The 21467-nt window shown below is 38.1% G+C and overlaps 1 protein-coding gene across 1 annotated transcript in view; it reads right to left on the bottom strand.

The window, feature by feature from the left end:
* The window catches only part of CSTPP1 (centriolar satellite-associated tubulin polyglutamylase complex regulator 1), a gene marked incomplete at its 3' end in the record, with an annotated part of 185564 nt that overhangs the window by 134809 nt on the left and 29288 nt on the right, over positions 1-21467 (bottom strand). Inside the window, exon 2 of the mRNA XM_082660053.1 lies at positions 13396-13498. Within this exon, the coding sequence (XP_082516179.1) occupies positions 13396-13498 (103 nt within the window). The remainder of the gene's footprint in view (positions 1-13395; positions 13499-21467) is intronic.

Here is a 21467-nt window from a genome sequence, read left to right as displayed (position 1 = left end):
TAAAAAATCTCTACCTTCCTCTGAAATTTGCTGTGAACCTAACTGCTCTAAAAATAAGTCTGTAAAAAACAAACAAGAAAAGCATATTTGAACTACTATTTTAAAATGAAGGTTTTCAGAATAAACTAGAGGAATAAACTATAGAAAGTAAGCTAATTAAAATCCTCTTTGCTGCTGGAAATAAAAATAAGAAAGAATGAAGATGCACTGTAGGGGAGGCAAGACTAAGAAAAGTATGAGAAATACTAGTAAACAAATCCTAAGGTTTCTTCAAACTAACTTTCAACCATTTACAGTTTCCCCAACTTGCAATCTTTTTTTTTTTAAACATCTTCATTGGAGTATAATTGCTTTAAAATGGTGTATTAGTTTCTGCTTTATCACAAAGTGAATCAGCTATATGTATACATATATTCCCATATCCCCTCCCTCTTGCATCTCCCTCCCACCCTCCCTATCCCACCACTTTAGGCGGTCACAAAGCACTGAGCTGATCTCCCTGTGCTATGCAGCTGCTTCCTACTAGCTATCTATTTTACATTTCGTAGTATACATAAATCCATGCCACTCTCTCACTTCGTCCCAGCTTACCCTTCCCCCTCCCCATGTCCTCAAGTTCATTCTCTATGTCTGCATCTTTATTCCTGTCCTGCCCCTAGGTTCTTCACCATTTTTTTTTTTTTTTTTTAGATTCCATATATATGTGTTAGCATACAGTATTTGTTTTTCTGTTTCTGACTTACTCCACTCTGTATGACAGACTCTAGGTCCATCCACCTCACTACAAATAACTCAATTTCGTTTCTTTTTATGGCTGAGTAATATTCCACTGTATATATGTGCCACAACTTTTATCCATTCATCTGTCGATGGACACTTAGGTTGCTTCCATGTCCTGGCTATTGTAAACAGAGCTGCAATGAACATTGTGGTACATGACGCTTTTTGAATTATGGTTTTCTCAGGGTATATGCCCAGTAGTGGGATTGCTGGGTCGTCCAACTTGCAATTTCTTTCTTCTTTCCTTTGTATTTAAAAGACTGATTAAAAGTGCCACAGTAAGACACACACACACACACACACACATACACACACACAAACAAAAACAAAATAATAATTGGAGTTAAGAACTCAGTAGATGGGTTTAACAGCAAATTAGACATAAATGAAAGGAGAATTAATGAACTGTAAAATAGAAAAAAATATTCACAATGAAGCATGAAAGACAAAATGATGAAAAAATGCAGAAAAGTGCATAAGAGTGGATACCATGAAAAAGTCTAATGTTTGTGTCATTAGAATCCCAGGAGTGAAGATAGTGCAACAGAAGTAATTTGAAAAGCTAAAAATTGAGAACTTTCCAAAATTGATAAAAGATGTAAGTTACGTGTTCAAGAAACACTGAGAACTCCAAATAGTTTATAAATATAAAGAAAAGCAAACCTAGGCACATCATAGAAAAACTACCAAAAACCAAAGACCAAATATCCAAAAGTAGCTAGAGATTATTGTAAAAGGAAAGATTATTTTCAAAGGTGTAAGAATAAGACTGATAGCTGACTTCTCAACAGAAACAGTGTAAACAAGAAGATAAAGGAATGGTATATGCAAAGTGCTAAAGGAAAATAATTGCCAACCTAGAATTTATATAAGAGAAAACAGGCCTTCAAAAATGAAGGTGAAAATTCAAATGAGGTCTATAGATAGTTAATAGTTTTCAAGTAATAAGTCTCTGACTTTTGTAATTATACTATGGTTATAGAAGACGTTAACATTGATGGAAGCTGGGTGAAAGGGTTATAGGAACTCAATAATATTTTTGCAACTTTTTTGTAAGTCTAAAATAATTAAAAGAGAAAAAAAAGTGAAATAAAGATAGTTTGAATGATAGCTAACTTCAGAATGGAAGCTCCATGAAGGTTGAGATTTCTTGTCTGTTTTGTTCACTTCTATCCCCTAGTGTCTAGAAAACTACCAAAATGCACTCAGTAAATATTTTCGAATGAATGAACAGTAGCAGTACCTATCATTTATTCAACACGTAGTATATCTTAGGTAGAATGCCAAGCACTTTACATTCATTATCTCCTTTAAACCGTCTATCAGTCATGTAACATGGAATTTTATTTTATTATATGAGTCTCCCTATTTTATAGGTGAGGCTAAGCAACTTGCCCAAGGTCACATACTATTAAGTTAGATGGCAGGCTCTCGAACACAGATCTGATTCCAAAGTCTGTGTTGTTAACCACTACGCTACAGTGCTTTCATGTCACATAAAAATACTTCTTTCTTTTTCATTTATCCCTATTCTACTCACCTTTCCAGGTTATATTAGTCAGTGTTATTCAGAGAAACAGAACCAATAGTATATATATAAATATATATGAGGAGATATAGCTTATCTAATTATGGAATTGACTCATGTGATTATAGAGGCCAAGAAGTCCCATGATCTGCCACTTGCAATCCTGAGAACAAAGAAAGTTGGTTAATTCAACCAAATCTGAAGGTCTACGAGCCAGGGAAGCCAATAGTATAAGTCTCAGTCTGAGTCCAAAGACCCAAGAATCAGGGGGCCAATGGTGTTAAGTTCTAGTTCAGGTTTGGAGGCCTGAGAACCAGGAGTGCAGATGTGCAAGGGCAGAAGAAAATGGAAATCCCAGCTCAAGCAAAGAGAGCAAATTTACCCTTCTTTACCTTTTTGTTCTAATCAGGCCCTCAGTGGATTAGATGATGCCCATATGCATTGGTGAGGACAATCTTCTTTATTCAGTTTACTGATTCAAATGCTAATCTTTTCTGAAAACACCTTCATAGACACATCCAGAAATAATGTTTTACCAGCTACTGGGGCACCCCTTAGCTTAGTCAGGTTGACACATAAAATTAACCATCACAGAGGTCAAAACAAACTCCTCTATGATGTAACTACTGTAGTACCCATTATTTCACCTTACTCTCAGATCTCAGAGCACAATTTAATGCCATTATATAAGGTCTTGAATTGTTCTGTAGCTGTTAATCAATAAGCATTATCTCCTCAACCAGATTACACTCCCTTAGGCATGTGACCATATCTTATATTCCTATTGATATAGGCCACATATGAAGCTCTATAACAATACCTGCTATTTCGGTAAAGGCATGAAGAAAAATATTTAGTTGGAAAAACCATGCAAGGAACAGTGTTTTGGGATGCTTTAGAGATAGGGCCTGTATGGTTTAAGATTCTAAACAACAAATTTGACTCAGAAAAATACTACCTTAAAAAGGTGGTTTGGGTGGGCTTCCCTGGTGGCGCAGTGGTTGAGAGTCCGCCTGCCGATGCAGGGGACACGGGTTCGTGCCCCGGTCCGGGAAGATCCCACATGCCGCGAAGTGGCTGGGCCTGTGAGCCATGGCCGCTGAGCCTGCGCGTCCGGAGCCTGTGCTCCTCAACGAGAGAGGCCACAACAGTGAGAGGCCCGCGTACCACACACACACAAAAAAAGGTGGTTTGGGGACTTCCCTGGCGGTCCAGTGGTTAAGACTTCGGCTTCCAATGCAGGGGTTGTGGGTTCAATCCCTGGTCAGGGAGCTAAGATCCCACATGCCTCAAGGCCAAAAAAGCAAAACATAAAACAGAAGCAATATTGTAACAAATTCAATAAAGACTTTAAAAATGGTCCAGTTAAAAAAAAAAAAAAAAAGGTGGTTTTTACATCAAGTTTTCTATAATACCTTTTTTTCCTTACGGCAAGTTAGCGGATGTTCAGGGCAATTTGGACAGAGCTGCACAGTTCTCTAGGTTAAACCCCCTTGAGAGGGCACATATATTACATAGAAGGTGAAGTCTGAGAGGGTGCAGATGAGCAATTACCCCCACACATGTAAATTGCAGCTTGTGTGGTGTAAATATACTGTCTTTGCCTGGACCTGCCCGTGTAACATTCTCTCTTTGGGCTCTGTGGTTTCTCAGTGCATCCAACTGTTTGGAGGCTGGAGCTTGGCTCAGCAAGCACAGATAAACAGCTTCCTGGAGCAAGCTGCCAGTGTGACGAGCAATGACCTCAGCAGAGAATGTCTGCTTTTCATTACCCTGAGCACATCACTGTACTGCTAGAGCTAAGAGCGGGAACAATACAAGCTGCAGAGCCCCGACTAGCTCAGGTCTCCCATTACACCTTGAATTTTTAAAATCTTGGCAGCCAGAGGAAAGAGGGTATAGACAGGAAGTGAGGAAATGGCTTTTTTGTGAAGAAAAAAAAGAAAAGCTTTCTTAGGCTATTCTCTGAATAAACTAAATAATGAGTGAAGTGGCTAACACTAAATGGCTAATAGTCGTGCAGAAAATCATCAAACGTCTTTAATCTCCAAACAGTGCAGGGTAAGCAAAAAGTGTTACAGAAAACAAGACAGACTAAAAGTTCTCAAGATTTTCAACTTTGATACCATTTAAAGAGAAAGAAGAAGAAGACTATCACTTTCCAAAAAAGCCATGAAGTAGGAGGGAAGCAAAAATCCCAGAAAACTGGAGATAAAGGGGAATGAGACTCGATGAAAATGAATTACATATAGTCAGATATTTTATACCTGTCATTTCACTAGATTTGCATAACAACCCTATGAGACAGGTATTTTCATCCCTAGCAATTGTTTTGACTTGGAAAATATAACACAAGGACCTTAACAAAGGCATTTGTTATTAATGCTATTTAATGACAAAGGGATAAATTCAAGGCTGCTTCTATGGCCACACCAGAAATGGCATTACCTACTGTGGCAGCCCCAGAACTCAGTAATCCTGGAATGATGAGTCTTCAAATAAATTTACATGCTCATAACATTTTCTGATAAGGTAGTTTCTACCGTGCTGCTCCGAGCTGCATTTGTTAGTTGAAAAAAGAAATCACAGTTGTAGCCTCAGACAAGAACCTGGTTGGATATGACCCCTCTTGAAGGACCCTGAGAATTTGTTTTGTGGGGAAGTCAGAATGCAAAGATGCACCTGCCATGGGGCCGGAGGCTATGGACAGACAAACATCTTAGTAAATCATAATAACAGAGAGAAGCTTCATTTGACTTTCATTTCACTTTTCTCAGGGAAGAAGGACCTTTGTGTGGCTGCCAAAAATCTAACTGTCCATCCTCCTTCCCCTTTCTCCCCTCTGGCCCCATCCCAGTTCATTAACAACCCTCTGGTTAAAGGTGCCAGATTGTGTCATTCTTTCCTGCTCTCATGCCAGGCCTGTGCTGCCAGCACCACAGATCTTCGAGAGCTCTGAGCAAATTATGGAAGAAGTTAAAAGCACTGATGAATTTAAATTGCTCAATTGTTGATGAAGTAAAGTTTCTTAACTTCTGATTAGCTATTTTACATTGCTAATAGCACTACTGACATGTTACTTCAGATTTGTGTGTGTCTACCTGATTGCCAGAGGAGTACTCAGGGAATTATCAGAGTGACAAGGAATACCAGGGCTTGGATTGGACCAAGTAAAGGTTCTTTATATTATTTATAGATTAAAATAAATCAAGTAATTTCTCTAAGGGGAAATATTTTAGTGTGGAGAATTATCCCTAAAATTTATACTAGCTAGCTGTAAAAGCAGCTCCCATGAAAACAGAAATAATATCGCTGGGTCTTGAGAATACTTCAGCCAAGGATGGAGTTCCTTCATTTCCTCTTATTGAACAGTTTCACAACAGCTAAATTTCTCTTAAATTGTAGCAGGGAGGGGGTGGGGAAGTAAGGTGTTTCCTGACAGGGAGAATCTGGGCCCAATTATTACTTCCATAACCTTTGACTGCAACTTCTAAATGAGTCAGGGGACCAGTGGGCTGTGAAATGGCTTCCTCAGTTACCAGGTGAAGTGCTGCTGGATGGTTTCCTATAATCAAAACATAAAGGGACTGAAGAAGAGAGACGGATTCTAAGCAAATATGCAGCTTCTTATGTCCTCAATGAACCTGGATTTTTAAGTTTCAAAATAGATTTTGGTGACTCTCAACTCACCACTATGTTTCCCTGGTGTCCTTTTGCTATAAGATACCTCTGGTAATATGGAAAAGAACCAGAATCCTCTATAGATTTCACAAATGATGGCTTAACAGAAATGCCTGGGCCAATAACAGTGAGGATAGGATTGCTTCAGCTATGGCAAAATCTATTCGTGGCAATTATCTGAGTCTGAGAATCCAGATGTTGACAATGAAAAATGGATTATTTTCTGTTACAATGTGTCAACTCCAGCTAAGAACTGAACTGTGGAAAAAAGATGGGGGTGAGGGGTAGGCTGGGAGAAGTATTACACCTTTTGAAGAAGCCAATGATAGGATTAGTCACCATTCCTTCACTATACCACATTTTGACTCAATTTAACAACAATAAATTGGGAAAACATGGAGCAGAAATGGCCCAGAGAAGTCTTAAGTCCACCCCTCATTCAAACCTATGAGCCTGGAAATCAGTGAGTTCCTAGTTTGTTCTGATGTGTTTTTTGTTGCTCCAAATCCACTCCTCTGTTACCATGGGCACAAGAAGAACCCAAAACATTACTTAAATGCTGGGTGGTGGATAATCCTAAAAAATTTGCCAATTTTAGAACTGAAAGTTTATACCCTGACTGTTCTAGATTACTGAGGAGAGAAGTGGGTCATCTTTCATAGGGCTTAGAGCACCTGTTTTAAAAAAGAAGAAATAATACATATTTTATAATCATGCATTGTTTTCATTAAGTTATATTTTAAGTGATTTAAGAATATGCACTATTGGAATCTCCTTTTTTTCTCCAAGAGTGAATTAATGAAGTTCACATTTCATGGACTTATTCTAATTAAAACAATAAAAAAAGGAATTTGAGGCTGGTACCTTTTACTACAAGAGTATATAAAAAAGCATGCAAGTTCCCAACTGAATTCTGATAATATGTATCACAATGGAATTACTAATGTTCTTTTTCCAAAGATTGATAAATACGTCCATCTCCATATTTATACTATCTATTAGATAACACAAATAATTTTATGACTAATTATTTTATTGTTTTTACTTATTATATATGAGCAGCGCATGAGGGAGGCCAATTACTTGTAAGATAGCTTTCTATGACTACTGCCTGTTAAGGGTATTCCACTCTGAGAAGCAGCACATAAAATCAATCAAATTATTTTTTTTGGACACAGAAAGCCTAGGTAATAAAGGTGGACAAAAAGAAGGTAGGTCACCTGAGCTGAGATAACTTATCACCTCTCAAATGGGATGAGCCAGTCATTCCATGGGATAAGCCCTCAAATGCCATCTCCTCCAAGGGGCCTTCCTGGCCATCCTATACATCACATTATCCTAGTTACTTCCTTGTTACACTTATCAGCTGTGTAACCTAGGGAATGTTACTTTTGTGTGCCTGAATTTCCTAATGTATAAAATGAAGATAATACTAATATTTCACCTCATAGTATTTTGAGAATTAAATGAGATAATACATGTTATATGCTTAGAACCATGCCCAGCACATAGCAAGTATTTATTAACTATTAGCTATTGTCGTCATTGTCAGCTTACTTGTTTATTGGCTATCTCCCTCACTAAACAGCTAGGTTCATGAGGGTAATTACCTTATTTGTCTTGTTCACCACTATGTCTTCTTCATTGCCAAATACACATAGGCACACAGTAGGTGCTCAAAAATAATTACTGAATGAATGCTGTCGTATATTCTCACATATCCTTAAAAAAAACTTCCATCAATGAAGGATATCTGTATATGTACTTGTAACCAAAACAGTCATCATGAAAACTTCCCTAGAAAGGTAAAATCATCATTTAAAAAAGAACAAAAACAAGACACTTGATTATAAAAAAAGAGTCCTCCTGGGCCCACCAACCAAGACCACAGAGTATCATTCTTTTCTATATTAGTATGTGGAGGTCAAGCTCTCTGATGCCACAGTGTTGTAACTATCAATTTAGCCTGTGAAGAAGGGTTCCCAATCGTGATAGGAATTCTCAGATTTCAGCCTGTTTTTCTCTCATCATTATTTTCCAATGTCCTAAAAAAACACATTTCTCATTTTATCTTTCCCACAAGAACCTGGTCACACTCTGCTGTCGTTTCTAAGTTACAGCTACTCTAGCCTCACTTTCTTGTCTGTACTTCTTCAGAGGTCCTGACCCCGTGCCGACACTTGGTCTATTCTTAGAGCGGCACCTCTAAATATTAATTCCTTTTACCTTTCATTGGTTGAAAGATGGCATTCAGAGGTAGAGGTTGCATACAACATGAAAGAAAATCCTGTGGGATTTCGTATCCCTCTTTCAAGAGTGTCCAGAAGAATATGATCTGAAGAGCTCACAGTCTTGCAGACACACGCACACACGCACACGCACACGCACACACACACAGTACAGCTTAGCTACTCATGCTTTACAGCTTATCCAGATTTGCTGGAACAATCATGGATTTGTTGGAAAACACCAAGCACCAAGGAGTGACAGCACAGGTGAGAGGGCAAGCCGATCCATAGAAGAAAATCGGCAGAAAAACCTTCCAAAAACAATTTTGAAGAGTATTTTTATCATTGCTCAAAGGTAAATTATCCACCATTAAACGTATGAAAATCTCAATGTCTGAACTTGAAACTGAGAGATGGAAGTGCACACTTAACACATTTTAAAAAAAGTTATGTTTCCTATTGTTTCGAGACAGCTCCGATTGTATCCCCTCCAAAAGGACAACATAAAACATTTAAATGGCAATGAATGGAGGTCACCAGACAAAGCTATGTGATAAACTGTGTGAAGTACAGCTCATAAGGGAAATTTCAAAGAATCCAGAAAACATAGCTAGAAGAGACCTCATATTATTATCTGGTTAGGCCTCCAGCAACATTAGGCATTATAGCGACTTGGAGACAGTACAGAATAGTGGCCTTTGTAATACTGCAGATGAGGCTTGGTTCCTAATTCTGTCATTTATTAGCTTGTGAACTTAAAGAAGCTATTTTAACTTTTCTGGGCCTCAGTTTCCTCATCTATAAAATAGAGATAATAATATTACCTATTTCAAAGAATTATAGTTGCTGAAACATAGTATGAGTTTAATAAAACATTTTTATTATAATATATAATTATTACGTTATTTTTATTTATTAGCACATTAGACTTTATTATACCCATTTCACAGTTGAGGCAACTGAAGCCCAGAAAATTTCAGAGGGACTTCTCTGGTGGCACAGTGGTTAAGAATCCACCTGCCAATGCAGGGGACATGGGTTCAATCCCTGGTCCGAGAAGATCCCACATGCCACTGAGCAACTAAGCCAGTGTGCCACAACCACCGAGCCAGTGCTCTACAGCCCGCAAGCCACAACTACTGAAGCCCGCGTACTCTAGGGCCCACGTTCCACAACTACTGAGCCTGCGTGCTGCAACTACTGAAGCCTGTGAGCCTGGAGCCCAAGCTCCTCAACAAGAGAAGCCACCGCAATGAGAAGCCTGCGCACCTCAACGAAAAGTAGCCCCCGCTTACTGCAAGTAGAGAAAGTCCATGCGCAGCAACGAAGACCCAACACAGCCCAAAAAAAAAAGGAAAAAAATATCATAAATTTTCCCAAGATTACGGAGTGAGGACTTATAAGGATAGGAGCTCTTTTTCTTCCCAGGGCAGAGCTCTTTTCACTTCATTATGCTTCTATAAATCAATACAAAACTCAGGTCTGCGAAAGAAGGATTTTCAGTAGATAAATTCACAATCAAAGGAAAATCAGGAACTTCTACCATTCAGGTCTCCTTGTCTACCAAATACTACTTCCTATTCAATCATATATGAACACCTTTCAAGTTGAGTTTTGTGTTTTTTTGTTTTTGTTTTTTTTAAGGATTTTGGAGCTTTGATGCTGGCTCACCTCTTAAAATAACTTGCCTCAGGCCAATATGGTGTTTTAGAGTTATAGAAATGTCAGGTAGAATGGCCATTACCAAAAAATCTAGAAACAGTAAATGCTGGAAAGGGTGTGGTGAAAAGGGAACCCTCCTGCACTGCTGGTGGGAATGTAAATTGATACAACCACTACAGAGAACAGCATGGAGGTTCCTTAAAAAACTAAAAATAGAACTACCATATGACATAGCAATCCCACTTCTGGGCATATACCCTGACAAAACCATAATTGAAAAAGAGACATGTACCACAATGTTCATTGCAGCAGTATTTATAATAGCCAGGACATGGAAGCAACCTACGTGTCCATCAACAGATGAATGGATAAAGAAGATGAGGCACATATATACAATGGAATATTAGCCATAAAAAGAAACGAAATTGAATTATCTGTGGTGATGTGGATGGACCTAGAGTCTGTCATACAGAGTGAAGTAAGTCAGAAAGAGAAAAACAAATACCGTATGCTAATGCATATATATGGAATCTAAAAAAAAAAAAGAAATGGTACTGATGCGGCAGGGCAGGAATAAAGACATAGACATAGGGAATGGACTTGAGGACACAGTTGGGGGGTGCTTGAGAGGGGGAAGCTGAGGTGAAGTGAGAGTAACATCGACATATATACACTACCAAATGTTCAATAGCTAGTGGGAAGCAGCAGCATAGCACACGGAGATCAGCCCGGTGCTTTGCGATGAACTAGAGGGGCGGGATAGGGAGGGTGGGAGGGAGGTTCAAGAGGGAGGGGATATGGAGACATATGTATGCATATGGATGATTCACTTTGTTATACAACAGAAACTAACACAGTATTGTGAAGCAGTTATACTCCAATAAAGATCTATTTTTAAAAAATGTCAGGTATGTGCCATTCACATAGATTATGTAATTTTTAGTTTTCTAAGGACAAGAAACTGCTCACTTGGCAACTAGATTTCTATCAGCACTGTGGAAAAAAGTCTTAAGATTTTTTTTTTCCAACAGTGTACTGCTAGATAAAAGCTATAGTCAATAGCATTTGGAAACAGTTATAAGCCTTACTAGAGTTCGGTATTAGTTACATACACCAGTGGGTTCACTTTTGGAGTGCTACATACATGGTATACAGCTTCTTTTTTTTTTTTTTGGCCGTGCTGCGCGTCATATGGGATCTTAGTTCCTGATCAGGGACCTAACCCGTGCCCCCTATAGTGTAAGTGCGGAGTCCTAACCACTGGACCGCCAGGGAATTCCAGTAGACAGCTTCTTAAATGGCAGGATATAGAACTTTATCAAAAAGAATCAAGAAAAAAGAGAGAAAGAACAAGAGACGGTCCTTATTCATAATAAGACCAAGAATAAGAGTGGATAGTATGCAATAACCTAAAATACAGATACAGCTGTAGATTCAACATTTACCTAACACCTATCATATAATAAGCATCATGCCAGGTATTGGGAATACAGGGATGAAGAAGAAATGATGCCTATCCTCAAGGAACCAGCACAGTAGGGAAAGGACTTATAAAGGAGATGGGGGAGGGGGAATAGAGTAAAATGAAAAAAGCCAGGAAGAAGCACTGTCCCCAGAAGAATCATATTTCATTTGGCAAGGAGCCTCAAGGGTGCTCGTACAGATTAAACAGCCTAGAAACTTGACCCCTAGGCTTGTCAGTTCTGTAAAAGCAAGCAAGGCTATTCAATCTCAGTCTTTATTCCCAGTCCACCTCATTTGCTTCAGCCCATACCTCGAGAACAAGTGACATTCCTTGTTCTACTTCACCCTCCTTTAGAAGACTGGGAGAAGAGAAGGGACCAGCTCTGATCCTGGCAAGCCTGTTTTTCCCAGGAACTTGAAATTCCAATCCATAAGAAATCTAGATTTTGTTTGCAAGACTTATAGCTCAGCAAAAGAGCTGGGGGAGTCAAGAATTCCCCTAACAGCAACCCAAGTTAAGGCCATTAGAAGAGATGTCTGATCTTCAAGGAAACTCTGGAGAACAGAAAGGAAAATAAAATTGTTTTCAAGGAGGATGGACTTGAGCTCATGATGCACCATAAGTAGAAGCCTATAAGAGGCTATTCTTCCTTTTTTAGAATGCTTACAATAAACCAGAAAAAAAGGAAAAAGAAGACAAATGATTATATAAATATGTTGGCATTTTGGTAATAAAAATAATTTTTTGTATTTCTTTAGCATATCCTTTCATGAAGACCAAGGTATTTTAAACTGATTATTTCATTCAGCCTAAAAACAGTTCTGTGATACCAAAAAGAAAGAAATAGGTAAGAGAGATTAAGAGGTATAAACTTTCAGTTGCAAACTAAATGACTTACGGGTATGAAATGTAGTGTGGGGAATATGGTCAATAACTATGTAATACCTAAAAAAGAAACAAAAACAAAAAACTATGTAATATCTTTGTATGGTGAACTATCACAACTAGACTTATTGCAGTGATCAGTTTCAAATGCATAGAAGTATCAAATCACTATGTTGTGTAACAGGAGCTAACAGTGTTATAGGTCAATAATTCAAAAACAAACAAACTCATAGCAAAAAAGATCAGATTTCGGGTCATCGGAGGTGGGTGGGGGATAGGAGGAATTGCATAAAGGCAGGCAAAACTTCCAGTTATAAGATAAACCAGTACTAGGGATGTAATAATGTACAAGATGATAAATATAATTAACACTGCTGCATGTTACAAATGAAAATTGTTAAGAGAGTAAATCCTAAGAGTTCTCATCAAAAGAAAAAAGTTTTTTTCTATTTCTTTAATTATCTATCTATATAAGATGATGGATGTTCACTAAACTTATTATGATAATCACTTCATGATGTGTGTAAATCAAATCATTATGCCATGCACCTTAAACTTAGTACTATACGTCAATTATATCTTGAATAAATTATAACTTGAAGAAAACAATTTTTTAATAAATTAAAAAATAATCATTTTGACTTTTACACACTCCAAGCATACTTTATAAAGAAACACTACTCCTCAAAGATATAATCTGTGAAAGATGTCCTGCCTCTAGAAATAATCTTAAATCATTAAGTGATTGACACAGCCTCCTGTAGAAAGAAAACTGCAGAGGAATATCATCCTAAGCATTTCCATGAAAAAAGCCAGCCAAGAAAAACACAGGCTAAAGGAACACTGACTAAAGGAAATCAGAGTGAATATTCTGAATAAGAGGGAAAGTTAAAAATTATAAGAGGAACCTAAAAAAAACAGATCTAATAGATCAAACAAGCAGCAGTTGAACTTTTATAGTTATCACCACTCATAAGACTTATCATTGGACAAAACTAGCTGCACCAAAGGCATGTTCCAAAACCTGTTTGGGCAGCTCTCAGTCAGTCTAAGCATTCACTGCCACTACATAATCAGCATTGCCCTGCTCTACTTTTCATGTATCTTGCCTGCTTCCAAAAGCCTCCTCTGGGCCCACGCTATAGGCAAAGCACTCATGTACTTACTATTCAGTGAAGAACCTGGCAATGCCATATTGGCTAATATCTTCCTTGTTCTCTAGCAGCTGGCATACTGCATCCTCCATGTATGTGAGGACATGGCGCTGGGCTACAAAAAACAAACAAAGACAGAAAGAGAAAGTGAGAGGGATACAAAAAAAAAAGTCCTTCCAATCCCAGTAGGCCATGAAAGTCAATCAAGGTGTTGGTTCTGTTCTAGGAAGTGGACTGGAATAGGCAAACCAAACTTGCTGGCCCTAACTGAGCTACTCTCAATGGGCAGAATGGGAGATGCTGTAGAACATAACCTATTGCCGTGTGATTGGCTGTTAGTATTAATATCAACCCTTCACTCTTCATTTCAGTGATTAGGGTGAGGAGCTTTAGCACCATTTAGCAGGTACACCTGGGAATTCTTTCTTCCTACCTCCTTCCACCTTCTTCCACTTCTGCATGTCCCAGAAATTTATCCCAGGGAGTAATGATTCTATGCCTGAAACATGGATGATCTGACTGCAAGGAAAACTCAATTCTTTAATTTAAAAAAAAGTCACTGAAAAAGTTTAAGGACCATGAAGATTTCAGTAAAGTTGTCATAAGTTATTAACCTTGATAAATAATAAGACCATGAAATCTGTGTGGCCCAATTTATCAGAAATCATGTTTTCTACATTTGTTGTGACGGATAAATGTGTGACTTAATCATGGGCTTGTAATACAGGGTGTGATGAGTATTAGAATTAGACAGACCTGGGTTGGAATCATGGCTCTGTCTGATAGCTTAATCTTGGATAGTTATTTAATCTGCACCTGTTTTCTTCTTTATCAAGTGTGGAAAGAAACATTATTTAATTAAATTAATTAATTTATTTATAAATTGAAGTATAGTTGATTTACAATGTTGTGTTAGATTCTGGTGTACAACAAAGTGACAGTTATATATATATGTTCTTTTTCATATTCTTTTCCATTATAAGTTATTACAAGAGATCGAATATAGTTTTCTGTGCTATACAGTAGAACCCTGTTGTTTATCTATTTTATATATAGTAGTTTGTGTTTGCTAATTCCAAACTCCTAGTTTATCCCTTCCCCCTTCCCCTTTGGTAACTGTAAGTTTGTCATCTATGTCTGTGGGTCTGTTTCTGTTTTGTAAATAAGTTCATTTGTATCATAATTTATTTTACTTATTTTTATTTTTTTATACATTTATTTATTTATTTTTGGCCGCATTGGGTCTTCGCTGCTGCATGCGGGCTTTCTCTAGTTGTCGCGAGCGGGGGCTACTCTTCGTTGCAGTGTGCAGGCTTCTCATTGCAGTGGCTTCTCTTGTTGTGGAGCACGGGTTATAGGCGTGCGGGCTTCAGTAGTTGTGGCACGGGGGCTCAATAGTTGTGGCTTGTGAGCTGTAGAGCGCAGGCTCAGTAGTTGTGGCGCATGGGCTTAGCTGCTCCGTGGCATGTGGGATCTTCCCGGACCAGGGCTCAAACCCATGTCCCCTGCATTGGCAGGCGATTCTTAACCACTGCACCACCAGGGAAGTCCCTGTATCATATTTTAGATTCCACATATAAGTGATGAAAGAAACATAATTTAATTCTTTCTCAAAACATGGTCAATCAACTTCTTGATCTGAATCACTTGAGACACCCTGTTAAAATACAAATTGATCATCTGACAATATCTCAGACTTGATGACCTTAAAATTCTAACTGGAGCCCAGTAATTTTTAACAGGTACCCTTGATGTTTCTGATGTAATTTAAGAATCACTGGTTAAGAACTTTGGCTTTGGAGTTCCAAGACACTTGAGTTCCATTCTCAGCCCCACCAAATGCTAGCTGTGTAACCTTGAGCAAATTATTCTGCAAGCCTATTTCCTGTGGATAATAATACCGTTACTATTCATAAACCACAATATCTGGTTTTCTTGATAATATATTTTATTAAAAGCTATGTCAAAGGGCTATTGGAGGTTTACTTCAGTAATACAGCAGAGCTTCTAATATAGCAGGTGCTCACGAAATGCTTGCTCCCCTTCCCTGAGTTTTGTCTTTAGGTATAACAGTGGTAGCCTGGCAAACTTCATATAGAAACTTCCAATTCAGTACTTCCATTTGCCATCCTATTTTTTACAAAAAAGCAAAACAAAACAACTTTCGTCTGGAACAGTAAGAACAAAAAACCCAAAAGTAATAAATATCTTGCCAAAAAGCAATTCCACAAAGTTGCTACTGAGATGGGCATTTGCCTCTTTCACATTTTCATCCTTCAGGAAAATATGAAAGAATTACCTAAAATTTGTAAAAATAGGTACTTCAAAAAAACATTCCTGAAGTCCTGGTAGTTTAGTGAGATTATAAAGCAAATAAGTTTATCTACCCAAGCTCTACTCAAGTGAGTCTTTGACAGTGGTTACCTAAAGTTTCACCATGTTTACACCAGCCTAAAGTCCAGATGAATGACATGTTTACATTCCATGACTTATTCTATCAATATGAGTGCTTCCCAAAGCTAACAACTATCAGCTACCACAAACATTCTCTAACCCTGACCTCAGAAAAAGATGTGAAAACAAAAACCAGTGCTTCAGCAACAGTTCACCCAACTGGAAAACTATTTCGCTAAGAAATGGCCAAAACTGACAGTGAAGTGAGATAATACATGACAATCTCTTGGGACTTCCCTGGCAGTCCAGTGGTTAGGACTCAGTGCTTCCACTGCTGTTGGCCCTGGGTTCAATCCCTGGTCAGGGAACTAAGATCCTGCAAGCCACGTGGCATGGCCAAAAAAAAAAAAAAAAAAAAAAAAAAAGATATTTCTGGCATTAATTGTTTTATAATTAAGCATATATGAAATCGGGAAGAAAAAATGGCCAAACCAACATTAAAATCAGGTATACTTTCACCTCTGAGTTTCCTTCCCTTATTCCACTCACTTATCCTGGTCTTACAAAAAGATTTCTTCCTTGGGCTATATAGGCGTTTATGACTTAGATCTACCTAAGGCTACTACAAGACTAGGGGTTTGTTTTGTTTTGTTTGGTTTGGTTTGGTTTGGTTTGGTTTGGTTGTTTGTTTTGTTTTTTGATGGTAGAAATGAAAGAGCTCTACTTAGAAGCAAATCCTGCTGCTTCTCCTCCCTAGCTCCAGGGACTAAAAGTCAATGTGAAAGCTCTTTAAGGGAGAAATGTTTTCAGAGCAGTTAAAATCAAAGTACTTTCGTCCTCCTCAAAAAAAGGAGGACTTTTCTGGAAAACAGACTTTGCATGAGGAAAAAAAAAAAAAAAAGCAGCGGGGGAGAGAGGAAGGAAAAAAGAAAACAAATATAAATAAAGGACTATACTTATTTAACATTCAGCTACCAATCAGACATTCAGAGTTCAATATTACACATAATAATGATAATAACAGCTCTACCAATTTTGAGGACCTGTGCAACTTACTGAACAACAATGGGCCAGAGACTGTGCTAATTGTTTTACATGCATGATTTTATTTAGTCTTCACAACAATCCTATGATAGAAATTTTGATCATGTTTCTGTTTTACAAATGGGAGAACTGAGATTTATAGAATTAAAGTAACTTGCTCAAGATCACACAGCTAGTGAGAAGAGAAGCCAAGATTCAAACCAAGGTGTGTCCTACCAAGAACCCATGCTTTTAACACTATATACCACACTGCCTCATCACTGACACTTTCTAATCAGTTTTAGAAATAAATATGATCTTCATTTTACACAGAGCACAAAAGCAGGGGTGTATGTTGATAGTAAAATCATCTGAGAGATGTGGTCCACTTGTGTCCGTGTGAATTCATATGTGTGTATGTGAGTGTGTCTATATCCTGTCCCCACCTGCATAGGTATGCATGCTAATCAGCATTTGTGTGAAGTTAAAACTTGTCCCCAAATTTCAAAGTTTCTTACGAAGAACCACCCCACCACAAAGTATTCACTCCACCCATTCCTAGTTCGGAAAGTAGAAACAGAAAGCCCTAGTGCTCTTTTTTCTTTTTTTTACATCTTTATTGAAGTATAATTGGTTTACAATGGTGTGTTAGTTTCTGCTTTATAACAAAGTGAATCAGTTATACATATACATATGTTCCCATATCTCTTCCCTCTTGTGTCTCCCTCCCTCCCACCCTCCCTATCCCACCCATCTAGGTGGTCACAAAGCTCCAAGCTGGTCTCCCTGTGCTATGCGGCTGCTTCCCACTAGCTATCTATTTTACGTTTGGTAGTGTATATATGTTCTAGGGCTCTTTTCATCTGTGCGTGAAGCGAAGGAGCTAAGAAAAGCCAGCAGAGGTAGGAAGAAGTTCCTCCCCAAGAATTTCACACAAGCCAAGTGCAAAGAGCTCTCTCTAAATTGCTGCTCCCTAGTGGTTTCCTTCCTGTGCAGCTCTTATCATTCCAATGTTCCTTCTGTGGTTAAGGGCACCACCCAGCCATGGAAAATCCTTGTACTTCACCAAACTTCAGCGAGACAGAAGTTCAAAGCTCTTGTCTGGCAATAAAACATGGAGGGTGTCACTTCATGTTATTTTTTAAATGCAAAAGAATAAGCTTTAATTTACGTGAATGATTAAAGAATAAAAACTGCACACCTGCACCCCTGGAGGGCAAAGATATCTGGGCACCTTAGCTGCCCTCTTGGAAAAGGAAAAGCATTTCAGATTGGCTTTTCTTCTTCTGCTTTGCTGTGATTTCCACAAGACCAGGATTAAGTTTTCTGACATGAACCAATATGCTCTATTGTTCTGAAATCCACACTAAGGCCCAAGAGTCCATGTTTTGCTCAGACAGCATCGCTCACAAGGTTCGTATAAAGATCATACAGTGTTTACTTATCTTTTACTTAGATATTTCAGTGCAGTGTACTGAAGCTATAAGTGCTTATCTCAGACTGCACTGCACTGAAATATCTAAGTAAAAGATAAGTAAATAGGGCTTCCCTGGTGGCGCAGTGGTTGAGAGTCCGCCTGCCGATGCAGGGGACACGGGTTCGTGCCCCGGTCCGGGAAAATCCCACATGCCGCGGAGCGGCTGGGCCCGTGAGCCATGGCCGCTGAGCCTGCGCGTCCGGAGCCTGTGCTCCGCAACGGGAGAGGCTGCAACAGTGAGAGAGACCCGCTTACCACAAAAAAAAAAAAAAAAAAAAAGATAAGTAAATACTGTATGATCTTTATATGAACGTTACGAGTGAAAGCAATTGTGGATCAGAAACTTCTTGGTTCTCGGTTGAATCACCTCCTGCTGATCACTTAATCTCTATATACCACAGTCACTCTTGCTATAAAATGGGTATGACATTAAGAATATGTCTAATAGGGCTTCCCTGGTGGCGCAGTGGTTGAGAGTCTGCCCGCCGATACAGGGGACATGGGTTCGTGCCCCGGTCCGGAAAGACCCCACATGCCGCGGAGCGGCTAGGCCCGTGAGCCATGGCCGCTGAGTCTGCGCGTCCGGAGCCTGTGGTCCGCAACGGGAGAGGCCACAACAGTGAGCGGCCCGCGTACCGCAAAAAAAAAAAAAAAAAAGAATATGTCTAATAATAAACTGCTTCTTTAGAATACATTTGATATACACAGAAGGTAACATATTAATGATTACGTTATTATTGCTACATACTAATTTCACAGATTAAAACAACATAGCAATTTATTGCAATGGTTAAGAACATGGGCTCTGGAGTCAGGCTGACCTGGATTTGATTTCTAGCTCTGGTACTTATTAGCTGTGTGACTTGAAGCAAATTACCTAATCTCTCTGTCCTTTCCTGTAAAATTGGGAAATAATACCTACCACCTAAGGTTGTAGTGAGGAGTAAATAAAATAACTTATGTAATAATCTTAGCATAGTGCTTGGCACATAGTAAATATGCAATAAACATTAGCTATTATGTTTATTATTGTTGTTTTATTACAGTTGTTACTACATATCCCTCCCAGACATCGCACCTCACAAGACATTGGGTTTCAACATTAAGGAACACCCGGAGGCCAACCCACTATAGCCCCCTACTCACCTATTTAAAGTTCTGCTCATCTAACCAAGGATGTTTACAGATTATCTTCAAGGATTCTTGGGCTATATAAAACCCTACACATATGATAATATACATAATCTATACCCATTTCAGCTATAGCCTTTAAACTTGTGGGAAGCATTCATTTATTAACTGTTAATTACTCAGGAGGCTCTAATTTATACGGGTAAAGTCCACAACTATTTCTTTTTACTCTCTTCCCCAGCATAAATACCATCAAAGCATTAGCTATTTATTTTGCCATTAAATGACAAGGGGTCCCATTTGAAAATTTTTGCTTGACAGGCTACCTACATCATTGAGACCACTCATTTTATTATATTAGTATTTTATACAGAGTCCCTGTATTAGAATAAACAAGTTTCCCCAGAAGATATTCACATGAATTACAATATGTGATATTAATAGATACAAGAGCAAGAGCAGTGTAAGTGAAAAGCAGAGTACATACATATATTCAACTTTAAATCTGACTTTCTTCTCCCTTACCAGAGTCCTTTTGAGACACATTTTTGTCTTTGAAGCCTCCTGAGATTTAGATGCTGGCTGGCACAAATAAGTGCTGAATTAAATTAAGACTGTTCTCTGAGATTAGAAAAGTAACCCTGTTAACCAACGACCTGTCACGTAAACTGTTTAGAAGCTTTAAGTTTAATATCATATATAAATCACTAACATGATATAGTATTTGATCTTGTTAAGTACATATAGATAGCTTAATGGTTTAAAAAGTTAATAAACCTCTAAAACTAATTATTCACATCCTCCATCTTTACTGGTATGTCCTGATCCAGGGACACAGTATGTTCTGGTAAAATATTTTATCACCCATACAAGACCATCTTTGATCTTAGACCACACTAGACCAATTTCCTTTGACCAAAGGAGATGGGGAAATGAGGAAAACCAGCACATGCAATACTTATACAACCCAATGAGGTAGGAAATAGACTTTTTTGAAGCTCAGAGAGGTTAAGGAACCTGCTCAGTCTTAAAAAATGGCTGAGCTAGAATTCAAACTTAAGATTTAACTCCAAAGCCCATGCCCTTCCACTTCAACCCTAGCTCTCAAAAACGAAACAAAATAAGAAAAAGCTAAGAACCTACAATGTGTCCCATTTTACACTGTATTATCTAGAAAACACTGGCTCTCCATTCTTAATACTAGAAAAGAAACTTCAGTTGGTAAATAGGATAAAGTATTGGCATGATCTTTAAACTTAAAAAAATGTTTACTTATAATTACATATTTAATTATTTTTAAAGATTCAAACAATATAGAAAAAGTAAAAAACCAATCCCAGTTCCCAATCAGTTTGGTACTCATACTTAAAAAAATATATAAACACAGTTTGTGAGCTTGGTTTTGTTTTTAAGTAAATGACATATACTTTTCTGTACCTTACTATTTTCACTCAACCATGTTTGGAAATCTTTTATGAAACAATACGGAACCAACTTATTTGCCAATGGTAAATACTCCTCTATTGATAAATAGGTTGTTCCCACATTTTCACTATAGCAAACTGTGCTGGGTTGAACATTCTTGCACTTGTTTTCCTGTGCATACGTACAAGAGTTTTCCTAAGGCAGATATCTCAAAGTTGAATGGACATGTCACAGGATGCACATATCCTCATGGTTTTTTTTTTTTTTTAGTTTTATTGAGAAACAATTGACATACATTACTGTGTAAGTTTAAAGAATACAGCATAATGGCTTGATTTACATATACTATGAAATGATTATCGCAATAGGTTAAGCTAACATCCATCTTCAAATATAGATACAATAAAAAGAAAAGAAAGAAGAAAAGAAAAAAAGAAAAATTTCTCCTTGGATAAGAGCTCTTGGGATCTACTCTCTTAACAGCTTTCCCATACATCATACAGCAGTGTTAACAACAGTCATCATGCTGTACTTAACATCCCCAGGACTCATTTACCTTATTCCTGGAAATCTGCACCCTGTCCTACCATCACCCCCACCATCCTCCTATTCTCCTTCCCCCAACCCTCTGCCT

The sequence above is a fragment of the Grampus griseus genome (genome assembly GCF_964374135.1).
Source record: "Grampus griseus genome assembly, chromosome: 8".
Lineage (NCBI taxonomy): Eukaryota > Metazoa > Chordata > Mammalia > Artiodactyla > Delphinidae > Grampus > Grampus griseus.
This window is presented reverse-complemented; position numbering and strand designations above follow the sequence as displayed.